This window comes from Cupressus sempervirens, chromosome 9 (assembly GCF_028749045.1).
Source record: "Cupressus sempervirens isolate cs-2001-9-10 chromosome 9, ASM2874904v1, whole genome shotgun sequence".
In the NCBI taxonomy this organism is placed as follows: domain Eukaryota; kingdom Viridiplantae; phylum Streptophyta; class Pinopsida; order Cupressales; family Cupressaceae; genus Cupressus; species Cupressus sempervirens.
The window spans coordinates 447,335,216-447,353,000 of NC_143126.1; the positions used below are offsets into that span (position 1 = coordinate 447,335,216).

The 17,785-nt window shown below is 33.6% G+C and overlaps 1 protein-coding gene across 2 annotated transcripts in view; it reads right to left on the reverse strand.

Moving 5' to 3' along the window:
- Window positions 1-17,785, reverse strand: part of LCB1 (long-chain base1) — a 123,094-nt gene that overhangs the window by 64,394 nt on the left and 40,915 nt on the right. For both annotated transcript variants that reach the window (XM_089800564.1, XM_089800565.1), the window contains exons 2-3: window positions 6,454-6,613; window positions 6,259-6,353 (exon numbers count right to left, since the gene is read on the reverse strand). In XM_089800564.1, coding sequence (XP_089656690.1) covers window positions 6,259-6,353; window positions 6,454-6,559 — 201 coding nt within the window. In that variant the 5' untranslated portion in view covers window positions 6,560-6,613. The remainder of the gene's footprint in view (window positions 1-6,258; window positions 6,354-6,453; window positions 6,614-17,785) is intronic.

The following is a 17,785-nucleotide window of genomic DNA, read 5'->3' on the forward strand; positions in this document are numbered from 1 at the left end:
GGGCGTCAATTCACAAAAGAGATCTAAGCGTCTAGGGTAAGCATTTGACCATATTCTCGAGTCTTTTAATGATTTTTTTTAGATTTTGATGAAACTTTTCAATTTTTCCCTTTTTTTTAAAAAATATAAAGATGAGGATAATAATGTGATATGTGCACTAAAAGGTGGACTGAGATAACAATTATCACCACTGTAAAGTCCCCTTTTTGGGACATTAGAAATTCTAAAGACGTTCATAAAATATTAATCTTGGCTTAAGGGAACTTAATGCAAATTTATTAAATAGGTCAAATTAATAATATGAAGTGGGTTAAAGGTGACAAGAAGAAAAAAGACAAAAGGCCAGGAGAAAAAAGACGAAAGGCCAGGGTGAAGGAAATTGAAGGGTCACCGTTTTGAGCATAAAAGAAGGATGAGGAATTCATTTTCAATACGCTTAGAGATTTCTATTGGAGAAATTAGGGAAGCTTCAGCTTCTTTTCAGAATTTGAGGACGCAAACCCTCAGGTTCTTCCTAGGTGGATTGGACGTAACCTTAGTTACCGGATTCGTGCCCTAGAGGCCGGATCTGGATTCGGGTCCGATCCGGATCCGGATTCGTGCCTGGATTCGTGCAGATCCGGGCAGGACCCTTATTTTACACAGTGGATTCGTCCGGATTCGTGGGCCATGAATCCTGATGAATCCACTGTGTAAAACAAGGATCCTGCCCAGATCTGCATGAATCCAGACACGAATCCGCAAGGATCCAGCATGAATCCTCAAGGATCGACAGGTTCAAGTGAGTCTAAATTATTTAATATGACTTTTTTAAATATATTTTTTGGCTTTCTAGTGCTAAAATGACCTTTTTATGCATTATATATACTAATAAAAGAGAGAAATAAATAAATAAATATATATATATATATATATATATATATATCTGTTACTAGTTGGGGCTTGGGCAAGATCAGTAATATATATATATATATATATATATATATATATATATATATATATATATATATATATATATATATATATATATATTCACGAATCCTAATCGGGAAAAAAAAAAAATCACGAATCCACGGATCCGATTCACGTGCCCGAATCGGATTCGTATCCCGAATCGGTAACTAAGGACGTAACCTCAGTTCATCAACTATGGTGGATTCGTGACGAAGTTCATAGTTGCATTTCAAGTTCACTTATGATTATCCAATCTGACTGTTATCATTGTTTATATGATTGGATTGTTATTGTAATGCTGGTTTATAATGCAATAACACATTTCTGGAGTATTTGTTGGTTTTTTACTAGTTAACATTGCTGGTTATTTCTTGGTTATTATTGTATGAATTCTTGTTTATATTTCTAAAAATTATTTGAGGAAAAACTAGAGAGAATGTCCAGGTAGGATATTACAGCCACCTAGAGTGGAATTCTAATTTATTAGTTTTTTTCTAATTTGAATTTATTTAATTTCTTATAGTAGCAAGAAATTAGAATGCAAGAATGGTCGGTAGTGAAAGTTAAGTGGGTGGGGAACAAGGTAAACTTTAAGCAACCCCCCTTGAAAAAGAGATATAAAAATATTGGCAATTCTTACATTATTTTGAAAAATAAAAATAATTTCTATTATTAATTGGTGAATCTTTAACTATTTAAATATTTTTTATAACTAAATTTAATAAAAATGTGGCAATTTTAAATATTTTTAAGAACTAAATTATTAGCCAAAATTTCCTAAAATTAGCCAATTAGCAAATATTAGCCACTAAAAAATACCCTGTGGGGAAGAAGCCGATAAATTCAAAATTGTAGGATATCCTTTATGGATACATTTCACAAGAATATCACAAGTTGCAAGTTCCACAAGAATTTCACAAGTTGCAGGAGGTGGGTTGTACATTTGGAAGTGTAATATATACGATAATAAACCAAAAAATAGCTCATATTCTCATGTTAAACTTCACTTTATGGGCCCTCCTAGTAAGGGATGGGAAAGTGCGAAGGCAAAGATTAAAAGGGGTTGTTTGTTGCACAACTAGTAGGATTTGTACAAGAAAACGAAGAGGTTGATAGATTGGTTCAAAGATCGGAACAACAAGAAGAGGTTGATAGATGGTTGAAAGTTCAAACCTAACTTCTTATGTCGGTCCCTACAAAAGGAAAAAATGGAGTTACCACTGAAGCAGTTGCAGCCTCCAAACATCTATTCTTATCTATATCTGAAGTGGAAGATGAAGAAGTACAAGTTACCAACCTGCAAAACAGGTCCATTGGACATGGCATTAAAAATGGAGGCAAAAAATTTTAAATATATAGCTTCAAGAGAAGTATATGACTGTCTCAATAATATATATATATATATATATGGTTATTAATATTAGAGAAGTCGTAATGTTTGTGATATCAAAGATCAGATATATATATGTGTGTGTGTGTGTGCAAAGTTATAATAAATTTAGAGATCGATTCAAATGGTCAATTTAAGATGTTTTGGTTGAAATTAAACAAACTTGTATTACATACATGGCCACATAGGGACATGACCCTACGTGGCCATTGGCCACGTAGAGTCATGACCCTACGGGGGCATGTAGTCTTTCACATATGTATTTAATACCATATCTGCTGATGGGTCTGAGCATCAATTACATCAGCAATACTCAGTCCACATCGGGAGATTACACAGCCTCTAAGATAATACAATCTGATCTATATACTTTTGTCTGTCAACTATATACAGCAGTAATAAATCAAATCAAGTACAGTCTGATCTCATACATTGAATCAGACTTCAAGACATTCAGTCTGAGATTTATATATCAGACATCCAGTCTGAGATTTAAATATCAAACATTTCTATATCTTCTGTTTAGCAACAGTAACTAGAGAAATTAGAATCTCTAGCAGAGATCCTACAAACCATTACATGGTATCAAAGCCACCCTGATAGAGAAATTCAGATTTATAACAACTTCCATATCAGAATCTATATAACCTTAATTCAAAATGGTGAATCATGTAAGACTATAAGATAGGCTTGAAGGAGCCTTAAATTTTGCATCATGGAAAATCAGAGTAATGACTATAAGATAGCCTTGAAGGAGCCTTAAATTTTGCATCATGGAAAATCAGAGTAATGATTGTACTATGTGAAATGGAGTTTGAAGAATGAATAGAGGAAAATAAATCTATGCCAGAAAATGATCCAGACAAAACAACTTGGAAAAGACGCAACAACAAAGCCATGAAGATCATCATAGATTCAGTTAGAGATCACAATCTTCCATCCATAGCAAATCTTAAGACAATCTTTGAGATGTTCTCCACTATAAATAATACTTTTGAAATTAATAACACAAGCACATTGCTAATATTGCAGCAAGATCTACTATACATCAAGATGAATAATGGAGAATCTATTACATCATATTTCCTAAGAATCTCAAAATTGAAAGATCAAATTGCAACCATTGGAAATCAAGTAGATGACAAAGAACTCGGCATTATAGCGCTAAAAGGACTACCACTATCTTGGGAGAAATTTATTCGTGGACTAAGTTCATGACCTGAACTTCCTAAGTTTGAACTACTAAAAAATGAATGCACTCAAGAAGAGTCAAGATTAATTACAAAAGGAATCATTTCAAATCAAGAGGGAGAAATTAAAGTTCTTCAAATCAGTACCAATAATAAGGGAAAAAGTGAGGGAGTTCATCAAAACAACAAGAAATTCAACAAATCATACAAGAAAAGAGATTGGTCCAAAGCACAATGCTTCAAATGCGGCCAATTCGGTCACACTCATAAAGTCTGTCCAGAATGAGAGAAAATTCAAACAGCCCTAGCAGAAGTTAGTGATGAAAAGGATGAAAATCTTGCATTTTAAGTTGTTGAACAAAGAGATAAAGTGGATAAATATAAATGAGAATCCTAAAGTGAGGAATCAGAGGGAGAGTGATACATTTCCAAAGTTGGAATACATAAATGATGTATGCAATGTTGTACTAAGACCTAAAGATAAATCAGTTATCTGTATATTTAGTTTTTCTCATCAATATAAGCATATTGAATCAGAGATATGGTATATCAAGATGTTCTCAAGTTGGTTTACATAAGTACAGATGAGCAAACAGCGGATATTCTTACCAAACCTCTTGCCAAGATTAAATTGGAATACTTTAGAGAAAAACTTGGTATAGTCAAAATTTAATTTTTGAATATTGAACTTTAGTTTCAATTTTATGTGTGTTTATGCTTCTAATTAAATAGTTGCATCAGATATGTAATGAAAGGTGACGATCTTTCATAAACATATATTTTCAGAAGGTAATCTTTGTGAGGTGCCGATCTTACAAATGATAGGCCTGTTATCATGACATTTTATATTTTTTTTGTTTCGGATATGCCGAAAGTCATTGATAATGAACATATTATGATTACTTTAGTTGGTGTTCCGAAGAGCCATAGATCATAATACATGTTGTGATGGTGTTCATAACATTGTGATTACAGTTATTTGACAAGTCACTAGTTCAGAGTGTTAAAAGTCAGATAATCTGTTGCTTTTATGAATATCATTATCTTTGATATCTTGTTAAAGAGTTTATGAGATCTAATTGATATTTTCACTTCTCCATTGCTAAAAGGGAGTGTTAAATATATAGCTTCAGGAGAAGTATATGGCTGTCTCTATTCTTACATATGTATATGTATATATGTATGTGTGTCTATATATATATATATATATATATATATATATTAATGGTTACTAATCTTAGAGAAGTCATAATGTTTGTGATATCAAAGATTAGATATATGTTTGTGTGTGTATAATATATATATATATAGTTATTAATCTTATAGAAGTCATAATGTTTGTGATATCAACGATCAGATATATGTTTGTGTGTGTGTGTGTGTATATATATTTATATATATATATGTGTGTGTGTGTGTGCAAAGTTATAATACATTTAGAGATCGATTCAAATGGTCGATTAAGATGTTTTGGTTGATATTAAACAAAGTTGTATTACATACATGCCCACGTAGGGACATGACCCTACGTGGCCATTGGCCACGTAGAGTCATGACCCTACGGGGGCATGTACTCTTTGACATATGTATTTAATACCATATCTGCCGATGCGTCTGAGCATCAATTACATCAGCAATACTCAGTCCACATCGGGAGATTACACAGCCTCTAAGATAATACAATCTGATCTATATACTTTGTCTCTCAACTATATACAGCAGTAATAAATCAAATCAAGTACAGTCTGATCTCATACATTGAATCAGACTTCAAGACATTCATTCTGAGATTTATATATCAGACATCCAGTCTGAGATTTAAATATCAGACATTTCTGATATCTTCTGTTAAGCAACAGTAACTAGAGAAATTAGAATCTCTATCAGAGATCCTACAAACCTTTACAAAAAACATTGTTGATCAAGCGATTGGACGTTGCCTCTATACCAATGGTCTTCCTTTCAACTTGGTGAGACCACCATATTCGAAGAAAATGGTGTTGGCCATCAATAGTGCACTGGCTGGTTATACATGTCCTGGCTATGAAAAGGTGTGTACCATCATATTGCAAAAAGGGAGGACTTCCATAGAGAAAGATTTGAGTTTGATGAAGAACACCTTCCTCACAAAAAAGGGAGTGTTAGTTTTTCAAGTGTGTTTCTTGCTCGTTACTCTCCTAAAGATGGGGAGTAAAAACAGGTTTTAAGTTTTTACATTTTAGTTAGTTTTTTTAGCTTGACGCTGAACTCTTCTAGTTCTTCTAGATTTCTATATTTTTAGAGGGATTCTAAATTCATAATGATAAGTTGTTTGTGTCTCTAGAATAAAGTGGTTTGTCTTTGTTTTACTTTTAAAAAAATTCTACGTTAGATTTTGTAAAACCCAAAAGATTTTCTTAGTCTATAAAATAGAACTTGCGTACATAACTTAGAAGAACAAAAATATATAGAATATAAAAAGGCGGGGTTTGAGAAGAATTCAATTTAAGATTAATAAACAACAGTTTTTTAAGTGTGTTATTCATACTCTCAGCAGTTGTTATACTCAGCCTTCAGGTATAATGTTATATTTGAAATTTTTGTATTCAGTTGGGATTATTTTTATTTGAGAACCTGCTTGACAGGGTCTGAAGTTTTAACAATCAATGCCAAAAGCCATATCACAAAGCTTTTCACACCAATATTAAGAATTGAATTTTACAAAATAACAATAATAGTGCCAACCTTTGGTGTAAGAGGACGCTTTTCAGGCTGATAACTCTTCTGAAGCACTAAGACAACAATCACTGCCACAAGTAAAACCTCCACAACTATGTGCCCTACAGCACAACAAAAATAATAGGTAGCCAAACTCATAATTCCAAAGAAAAAAACAAATGTAACTGATACTATTATATCAAATATTTACTTTGAACTTACAATCAACGTGAACTCCGAAAAGTACTGCTCCAGCAAATGGAGTGTCTAGCATTCCAATCAAACGATCCTTCAAATCTATTATATTAATCTGGAAACCGCTGCCCATTTTAACACGATAATCCAAACCCTAGGCCAGATCCCAAGCCTTTAACTTTTCAACCTGTTGTCAATAACCACTTAAGCTTTCCATTTGCCAATGAAAGAGTATTGTTTCTTTTATTAGATCAAAATAATGTCAACACATTAATTAAAACAAATAACAAATAACAAGTTCCCTTATACCTTGAAATGTATAATATCGTGTCTGAAAAATCAAAATGAAACTCAATGCCCTTTAACACATTCATTCCAAACAACCAACAAATTCCCTTATGGATTGAAATATATAGTAGCAGTTGCACCAAAATAAGGTGCAATGATTAAGCTGTTAAATAATATATATTAAAGAATACAAGTTCAAAATGTAAGAATGGAATAGCAGTTTACTTTTAATTATTGTTTGTTTTCACATTTTTAATTAAAGAGCATACAAAATAAGATTTAATATACAAACTTCATAGGAATACAATTTTTCTATTGTAAATGGAAATTATGCCAATGCTAAGTTCTTAACCATATTCCTATATAAGAATTTATGCATGATCATCTTGAACTATTACAATCTAAATAAAAAATGTACTATTGAGAGAATTGTATTTATGTAATTTATTCCATAATTTATTCCAATATGTACATTTTGTTATAATTGTATGTATTCATGACACATTGTTATAGTTGTTAAAAGCAAAAATGCATCTTACACTCTAATTAAGCAAGGTTGCATGGGTACAGGATTGGGAACGGGTATGGGTACGCATATTTGTCAAAATAGGGGATGGGGTACGTGTGTATGCCTAAATTTTTTCTATATAATTAATATTTTATAGAAAATATAAAAAATCAAAATATATGTCATGAGTGATGACATTGAGCATTCAAAACAAGAAATTTGAAAATATGAGCCATAAGTCAAATTATAATATATATATATATATGCTATTGCTGAATGTTTAATGTTTAAAGTATTTTTCATAATAGGGGACAGAGGTACTTGGGTATGTCAAACTTATTTAAAATTATACTTTTATATTTATTAAAAATCTGAAATTATGAGTCATGACAATGGTTTTTCAAAACAAGAACAGTGATAAAGTTTGCAAATGTAATGTATTGTTTTCAGTTTCAGATTTGCTATATGTTTGAAATAATAATACATGATAAATGCTTAGATGCATAACAAAGAAGGCAGACTTTAAACATGAACAAGAAGATCCTAAATCATATGATAATGACATATTGCAAATGATAAACTTATGACTTGAACAGTGATAAAGTTTATTGTTAATGAGTATCAAAGTTTCAAACTGATTTGGTATTGAATTAAGTTTGATAAACAACAAGCTAATACAAAAATAAAAAACCAAAAAAAAAATCAGAATCTTAATCAAGGTCCTTAGATATGATGCTCTCCACCGAGTACCCGGTACGTGGGATACGTGTACCCAGTACTTGGGTACGTGGGTATGAGTACTAGGGGTGTGGGTACGAATACCCATGCAACCTTGTAATTAAGTTATGCTATATTGAAATTTATTTAAATAAACATATTTAAAATATTTAGATGTTATTTTTTAGTTAGTTTTACACATTTAATAATAGTTGAATATTATATTGTATATTTCAAATTAATAATACATTTTATATTAAGTTTTATATTTTTTAAGAAATTTTACAAACTAATTTTTTTCCTATTTAAAATTTGTGCCTTCTTATAATTGAAATTACATATTTTATACATGACTCATATCACATAATTAGTGGTATTAAATTTTTCAATCTTAATAAGATGTTATTCAAATGTAAAAAATCCTCCTTTTTAACTTTCTTTTGAAAAATATTGAGAGTTTTTGTGCCTTTATAGAAACTGACAAATTGGTGTGTTATGAGAGTTATTCCAATTTGAAAAATAAATAAATTATGAAATCCATCCTACCATTAATAGTACAATATTTTTATTCTATTTAGAACATTTGGGAAATAAGGTTAATGAATTTTCTAATAAAATATTTAGATTACTTTTGATGAAATGTCATTTAGATTAATATATGCAAATACAATTTAGAATTTTAAATTAGATAATTCTAAATCAATTTTATTTGTTTTTAAAGATAAAAATGACAGTATATTGTATGTAAATTGTATGACTGATATATTTAATTAATGAATTGTTTATTTCATTTCTATTTGTTGTTCTTGAGATACTCTTACCATGTCCCTAAGTTCAATTTAAAATGAATTCTGTAAGAATTTTGTAAAAAGAATCTGAAGAAAATCCCCAACATAATTAATATAGAGCTAAGGTAGTAATAAAAAATTATAGAATCAAGATTATGACCATAATAAAATTTACAAATAGAATCATCCTCTACATTACATCCCAACTATAATATGACATACATTATCTCTAACCACTACTGAACCCTGGCCACTAATTCAATAAATGATGAATCGAACAATATTCAAAATATTATTATTATTTATAAAATAAAAATAATTATATTTTTTTTTTAACAAAATCTTACACCTTTTATAATTTTATTTAATTCATTAGATGTCTACTTCTTCCTTTTTTTAGTTCATAAGATAAATATTATCACACTTTTTTTTGTCAATTGTCACCATTAAAATTCAATATCCTTGATTTTAAAAAAAACATTATTTTTATTTCAAATTTAATATTTATTATTTTCTAATATTTTATATGAATTTTTTTTTTTTTTTTTTTTTTTCTAAATTATAATTTGAAAAAGTATGTTACTTTTACAATACTTTTGGCCGGATAACTCATAATTGTTTCTAAATAAAAATATATTTACATTATAATAGCTTCCAACTTTAATAGATTTGTCTAAAATATAAATTTGGAAGAGTCATTACAGATAAAGTTGAATAATTTAACATTTAATACTACTAATTATAAACTCGTAGTTAATATTTTTCTAAGAATGAGAAACGAAACATTGAAATGATCAAACGGTCCATCATAAAATTTAATCCATAAGATTAAAAAAATTGTAATAATTAAAGTGGATAGAAAAAAGCTTACACTGACAGACCAATTTTTAATCCTCACTTTCTACATCTCTTCAAATCTGTACTAAGGACGACTATTTTTCAAAAATAATTTTGATTAATTTTCTGCCTCCTTTTTGGGCTCGTGAAACCTTTGGTTCTTAAAAACATATCGGGTTCTGAAGCTTCCATTTAACCCAACTTAAGTCATCCCAGTTAGTCCAAACCCATTCTCGGATTTTAAAAAATGTGAGATTTCTCCAAATCATGCAAAACAGTACTGTTGCATTCACGCATGGGCCTCACTTCCTGCATTTGACCGAGTAATTCATCAAGCTTTATTTCTTTTATATGTGAATTAGATATACTGAGTACGGATTCAATAATGAATGAAACCTTCCATGAAACCTTTGAAAACATATCGGGTTCTGAGCTTCCATGAAACCCCAACTTAAGTCATCCCAATTTGTCCAAACCCATTCTCAGATTTAAAAACTGTGAGAATTCTCCAAATCATGCAAAACGGTACTGCTGCATTCAGGCATGGGCCACACTTCCGGCATTTGAGTGAGTAATTCATCAATCTTTATCTCTTTTATATGTGAATTAGATATACTGAGTACGGATTCAATAATTAATGATGAGATCATCTTCTAAATACATACCAACATTTTCACCCATTCTATAAGAAAATTGGAAACAAGATCCCACCTGAGATGTGTAGTATGCACAATGAGGAATCAATCTTGAGGTGCATATTCCTTTAAATCTACTTCATGAAGTGAATAGGAGTCTGCAGGAATAGGCACCTTTTAGTTCTGAATCATCTTTCAAATAACCCTAACATTGTGTTGCAGAAGTCTATTGGGCTCAATTTATGTCTACAAATAGGGGTTGGTATCGACAACAGGAAACAGGAAATATATATGAATTTTTTAAAATATATTAATATATTATATGTTTTCTATAAATTTTCATTTAAGGTGAAATCAGAAAATATCTTGTCCGAGACACAAAATTAGCGTGCAACTCCAACACTTTGATGCATGCATGCAACATAGATTCAACTTAGTGCCAGCTTAGAACCATTATTTAATGTCCCTCTCAAAAAGTCTAGACAGTCAGTAGATCCGATCAGGTATATCTTTGAATGAATTTTTTTATCATCCAAAATATGAGCATGAAACTTTTTGTGATCTTTATTTATTTATTTGCCTTCCATTTTTGCCTTTCAATGTATTTTTGCATCTGCTGGTTATCATCGATTGCACTATTGTAAGCCCATGGAGTTATAAAACTATAAGAGGATAAAAACAGGGTCCTGACTACTTATAAAAGATTGTTGAAAAAGAGATGTCATTTCTGGTTTCTTGCCATGAAGGATGGTATTAAGCAAAACGACAATAGTGAAATACTATTAAACATTGTGAAGTACATATTCCAATATTACGTAGTTAAATGGATGCAGAGATTTTGGGATGGACACAACATTTGGTTCAAAATTGTTTTAGTGACTACCATTAAATTGCAAATTGGCAGGTCAAAATCCACTAATTGAAAACTTTTTAAATGCCTTATACCACAAAGAGATTTCATCGCATGGACTGCAATAATATCTGAAAAAAGTTCCCCTTCCACTATGTTTTGGTGGATATCTATACTCTGTTCAGAAAATCTTCTTTTGGCACAGGAAGGGAGGTCAATGGCAAATGTGATTGCAATTGTTTCAAAATTTCTAACACTTTTTTAAAAACGCCAGTTTGTGCATATCCTGCAAGCACAACCAAACCCACTCTGTGCATATCGTGCAAGTATGACATTACATGAAACTACATTTTTTTGATGCATTTTGTGGAATAGCCAGTCTACCTTGTATGGGCTTCCACATACCTATAAAAGAACTTATAACTACCATATTGGATAATATTCTTCTATTCATACCCTATTCCAAAGCTGCAAGGCTAGCAGAAAACTAGAAAATGTGAACGATTAGGTTGGCTCTTACATTGGAATTCAAAATCACTACACTGTTTTTACGTTACCCAAAATATAGCCTTCTTAGAAATAAGAATTGTGGGATTTTCCATTCTGCTCAACCCTCAGAGCCTCAAGAGAAAAGAAAACCTAGCCTTCCCCACCACTAACTGAAACTCTGTCAAACAAAACGAAACAATACACTCTAATGCCTAACATTGGACCTTTGCTGCAAATTTTTTTCATGCTGAATTATTAAAATCTATTTTCACAATTCATTATGACTATTTCTAACTCCAAATTTGTTTCTAAATATTAAAAAAATGTCAGAATCTATATAGCTGGAAACCCTAATTTATATTTGTGGCAATTAGAACACTTTGAAATTAGTGAAGAAACGGTAAATGGAATCGTAAAAGCCCTACCGTTTTGTCAAATGTAAGGTTCAAAAACTTAGAACAACAACAAATAATACAACAAAAAAGAAAGACCGTAAGTTTTTCCCACATCACAATTAAGAACGTCTACATTTCCTATATTTAGGGACCCGTCTTCACCAATAGTGATAAACAGAGACTTTTTTATTTCCAAGCCTTTAAATGTCCATCCCCAGAGATGCCCTCTTCATGTCATTCATTGCAAGTTAATGAGGGGAAACTGTTTCTATTTCCTACTTCAAAAAAGACTAAAGATATACAAAAGATCTATTGTCTCGATGGGAGTATTAGGTTTCATATGCTAGCTTGGATTTAGGACAGATATCACTGCAATTAATAATGCTCATTAAATATTGGATGGAATATTGAATAGCAGATCGTGTTAATCTAAACATAATTCCAGGCACTCAAGATAATGTCAGGGCCTCTGCTATCACACAATGAATGAAGGGACAGTTGGGTTTAGCAAGGAAGAGCAGCCCTCCCAATCATCCCTATCTTTATGTGGAGACCATTTGTACATCTTTTATGTTGAAGTTTAGCATCAGTCAAAGTAATACTGAGTATCTGAATCTAATATGCTGTATATAAACTGATACATACATACATACATATATATATGACTATATGCATACATATATATATACAGATATGTATATTTACACAAGTTACATGTTCATGATTCAGATCGGATTTCTCTTACTACTGTCACCGATTCATATCAGATTGATTGAATATTGATATTATAACATCTGTGTTATCACCGATCAGGGATCAGACTCCAAACTGCATTGCCTTCGATATATGTTAAGTGTTGTTCAAATTAATGTCGAACATGTCTTATGAGATGATTAGTTTGGGATATAATCACCGGTTGGTTATGGTTACCAACGGGCATGACCACGTAACTTTAGATAAGTGTTAATTCTCATCGGTGGACCAGGCACATATTCTCGCGGGCAGCCTTTTCTCTCCTCAGGGCCATCATCCAATCCACGAGGAGATCCATTAATAGTCTTAATTGCCAACTTTTCTATCTTCATTTGGAGCTCTCTGCGTCGCTTAGACCGGACCTATGGATTCGTTTGGACATCGCCTCTCATGCCAAAGCTATGGGTCGAACAGAGGATTGTATCAGAAGACAAAAGAGGAAATTCCACACACTCCTCAGGAAACAGCAAGGATTCAATCCTTCTTTCTTCGTTCCTACCCCCGTCCTCTCTGCTGACCCTCTGTCTGTTCCTCCACCTACCCCTCCTCTTCTTTCTAGCTCTTCTCGGCAGCGTCCCTCTTCCTCCTCCCTCAGCTCTGTCCCTTTCTCCTACTCTCATACTCCCCCCTCCCTTCACCAAGAGTCAAACCCTATTGCTCTGCAACCTTCCCAGCTTTCGTCTCAACCTGCTTCCCTTCCTTGTTGTCCTCTTCCTACTCTTTCACGGCCCCTCCCACTCCCCCCGCCACCTCGGTTTGAGACTGTGTCTTTTACCCCATCAGCAGCTGCTCCTCACTCGATGTTTCCACCTGAGGCCTCTGTGCGCCAGATCTCTTCTTCTCTTCCATCCTATAGGAGCCGTGCGCCTTCCTTCTCACTCTCTGCCCGCCAGTCTGTGGTTCACAGTGTTCAACAATGCAGCGCCACGTTGTGCTCTCCACTCCAGCAAAAGTCACCGCCCAACGGCTCATCCATGGTGCAAGGTACGCTTCCAGCTACTCCTCCTCGTTTTTCCTACTGCATTAATGCGTTGGGCTCATCTGTTCACCTGTCGTCTGATTCCGGCTTGGACACGCTTTCTCCACCCACCATTTTGCATTTATCCAAGGATGGTATTATATCAGCCATTGCTTCGCTTACCAGCCCCTCTGACCAAGCGTCCAATCACTCCTTTTCTTCTGCTTCCTTTCCGTACGCTCCTTGCTCTCCCAAATTGCGGGCCTCCTCTCTCTCTCCTCGCCTTTCTAAACCTCGGGCTTCCTCTCCAGGCCCTCATTCTCTTGGTCCGAGTGCTGCCCCACCTTCCCATCCTTCATCGTCTAAGTTTGACCATCGCTCTGGTTCCCCTCCCCCTCCCCCTCGTTCCCCGCTTCCCGACCACGTTCCCATCTCTCTCACCTCTTCCCCCGTGTTATATTGGGAATCCAAACTTGTGGTCAACCTATCCCATGCTCCTTTATACCCCCTCGCTTTCAAGTTTCTCAGCAGAGGCCTCAATTTCTCTATCTCTCCTCGTTCCATTCCTCACATCGATTTTCTAGTTGAAGTTGAGAATGCAGCTCATTCCCTCCCCTCTGCTACAGCTGAGATTGTTAGGCAAGATTGTGCGGTTGCTTTAAGGCGTGCCAAACCACCCAAGTGTAATATCCCCCGTTCTGAGTTTCTTGCCTTCCAACACCTTCTTCGCAATCATGACCTCATTATCTCCAGGGCAGATAAAGGCAATGCCACTGTTATCTTGGATAAATCTGACTATATTGCCAAGATGTATGACCCTCTCTCAGACCCTAGTAGCTATAGGGTTGTTCATCGTAACCCGTGCAGTAAAATCTTGAAGAAGGTCAAAATGGCTATTGCCAACTCCTCTTTTGACGATGCCACCAAGAGGCGTCTCTTGCCCTCCAAAGAGCTTACTCCTCGTATCTATGGCATCCCCAAGATCCACAAAGCCAACATTCCATTAAGGCCCATTGTGGATACTATGGGTTCCCCAACCTACAAGCTAGCTTCTTTCTTAGCTAAGCTCTTATCCCCTCATGTCGGTAATGTTGGCTCATTTGTCAAGGACTCTCAACATTTTGTTGATTTTATCCGAGATGCCTCTTGCGATGATAGGGATATCTTGGTCAACTTTGATGTCGTTTCCCTCTTTACCAAAGTCCCCATCCTCGATGCTATTGACATCATCAGTCGCAAGGTCAATTCTAAGGTTGCCTCCTTAGTAGAGTTATGTCTTTGATCCACTTTCTTCTCTTTCCAAGGGGTTATTTATGAACAAGTGGATGGAGTGGTCATGGGCTCGCCCCTCTCTCCACTTGTCGCCAACCTCTATATGGAACATTTCGAAGACAATGCTCTGCGTTCTTTCCCTCTCAAACCTAAATGGTGGAAACGTTATGTTGATGACACCAACGTATGTTAGCCCCATGGCCTTGAAAAGCTTGAAGAGTTTCATGCGCATCTCAATAATGTGGCTTCTTGCATTTCTTTCACCAAAGAGGTTGAATCTGCCAAGTGCTTACCTTTTCTTGACATCTTGATTATCAAGAAACCTGATGGTACCTTAGGTCGCAAGGATTTCCGCAAAGCCACTCATACCGATCGCTATCTTCATGTTGCTTCGCACCACCACCCTAGCCAAAAAGTGGGCATTATCAAAACCCTTGCCTTGAGAGCCTTCTATATTTGCGATGAAGACAACTTAGACCATGAGCTCTCCCACCTTCGCAAAGTCTTCAAATGGAATGGCTATTCGCACAAACAAATCTCTCGGGCTTTCAACCTTGCTAGGACTTTCTCTCGCTCCTCCTCGCTCCCTTCCTCTTCTCCCCCAGACCCCTCTTCGTTTGTCTCTCTTCCTTTTGTTGCTGGCATCTCTCATAAGATCGCCAAGATTCTTACCAAGTATGGTGTGCGGGTGGCTTTCAGACCCTTGACCACCTTGAAGAATTGCATCCCCTCGCTTAAAGACCCCAGGGATGTCTTCTTGGAATCTGGTGTCTATAAGGTTCAGTGCTCTTGTGGCACTCCTTATATAGGTGAAACAGGTCGCTCTATCCACACTAGGATCAAAGAACATGCTGCGAACATTAGGCATGAACGAGTGGCCAAATCAGCCTTGGCAGAACACTCCGCCACCACTTAGCATCATATTTTCTTAGAGAACGCTCATATTGTGTGCAGGGAAGACAATTTCTTCAAGAGGAAACTCAAAGAGGCTATTGAAATCTTTAACAACCCTTCTAACCTCAATCGTGATGACGGTTGGAACTTGAGCACCTCTTGGCATCCTCTGTTATCTTCCCTCCCTCCTCCTTCGCCTCGTGGTCTTTCCTCCTAGCTCGGGTTTCTTTCCTCCCTTTCTCTTCTTTTTTCTCTCTCTTGGCCTCCCCTTTGCCCCCCCCCCCCACCCCCCGGCTCTCCCCCTCCCCCCTCGCTCTTCCAACTCATTGTGGGTGCTTGTCCTCGTCTCCTCCCCCCACTCTCTCTCTCTTTCTCCCTCTTTCTCCTCTCCCTCTCCCTTCGTCACCCTAGTTCAAGTTTTTCCTCTTTTGTGTCCTTTTCTCTACTCACTCCCTTGCCTCTTCGCCTTCTTGTTTTGGTCTTCCCTTTCCCCTTCCGCTTTTTTCTTTTTTCGTGTTCCCCCCCCCCCCCCTTTTTTTTTTCCCTTTGTCATTTTTAACTCCTTATTTCTCTTTTTGTTTATATATATATAATATTATTTATTATGTTTATATATATTTATATTATTTATAAAAAAAAATTTCCTTGTTGATTTATATAGGTATTTTTGGTCTATATATATATATATATATATATATATATATATATATATATATATATTTTTTTTATTTTTTTTTTTGTGTTCCTATTATTTTTATTTTGAATTCTTTTTTCTTTCCATTTTTACTTTTTCTTCTTTTTTAAATCTAATAGGTTTATTTATATTCTCTCGCCCCCCTTTTTCCTCTTTTTATTATTTTTATTTTTCTTTCTCTTATTCTCTTTATATTTTTACTTTTTACATTTATTTAATTTCACTTTTCCATTTTTATATTTCTTTTCGTTCGCTTGTCTATCTTCTTTCCTATATATATATTTATTATTTATTAATTTATTCTTGTTGATTTTTTGTTTTTTTTTTGTTTTTTTTTTTTTTTGTTTTAGGTATTTTTGGTTTATATATATGTGTGTGTGTAATTTATTAATTTTTTCTTGTTGATTTATTTAAGTATTTTTGGTTTATTTATATATTTATATATTTTTATATATATTTATATTTATTATTTTGTATTCCTATCATTTTTATTTTTAATTCTTTTTTCTTTCTATTCTTTCTTTTTCTTTTTTAAATATAATAGGTTTATATATTTATATTCTCTCGCCCCTATTTCTTCTTCTTTTTATCATTTTTATTTTTGTTTGTCTTATTCTATTTATATTTTTACTTTTTACATTTATTTACTTTCACTTTTCCATTTGAATTTTTATATTTCTTTTCGTTCGCTTGTTTATCTTCATTCTTATATATATATTTATTATTTATTAATTTATTCTTGTTGATTTATTTAGATATTTTTGATATATATATATATATATATATTTTTTTTATTTTTTTTTTAAATTTATGTATTCCTATCATTTTTATTTTTAATTCTTTTTTCCTTCTATTTTTTCTTTTCCTTTTTAAATCTAATAGGTTTTTATATTTATTTTCTCTCGCCCTTTTTCTTCTTCTTTTGATCATTTTTATTTTTGTTTCTCTTATTCCATTTATATTTTTTTGCATTTATTTACTTTCACTTTTCCATTTGAATTTTTATACTTCTTTTCGTTTACTTATTTATCTTTATACATATATATTTATTTATATTCATATTATTTATTTATTTATTTTTCCTTTTCATAGTCTTTCTTCTTCTTTTTTATTCTTTCTCCATTGTTGTCCTCTCTGTATTTTTATTTTTATTCCGTCTCTTTGAATCATTTCGTTGCATTTGCCTCTATTTCACTCTTCTTCTTGCTTGGTTGCCTCATTCATCCTTTTATGTTGACTGCCCCTTCTCTTGTTTGTTTCTTTTCTTTACTTCTCACTCTC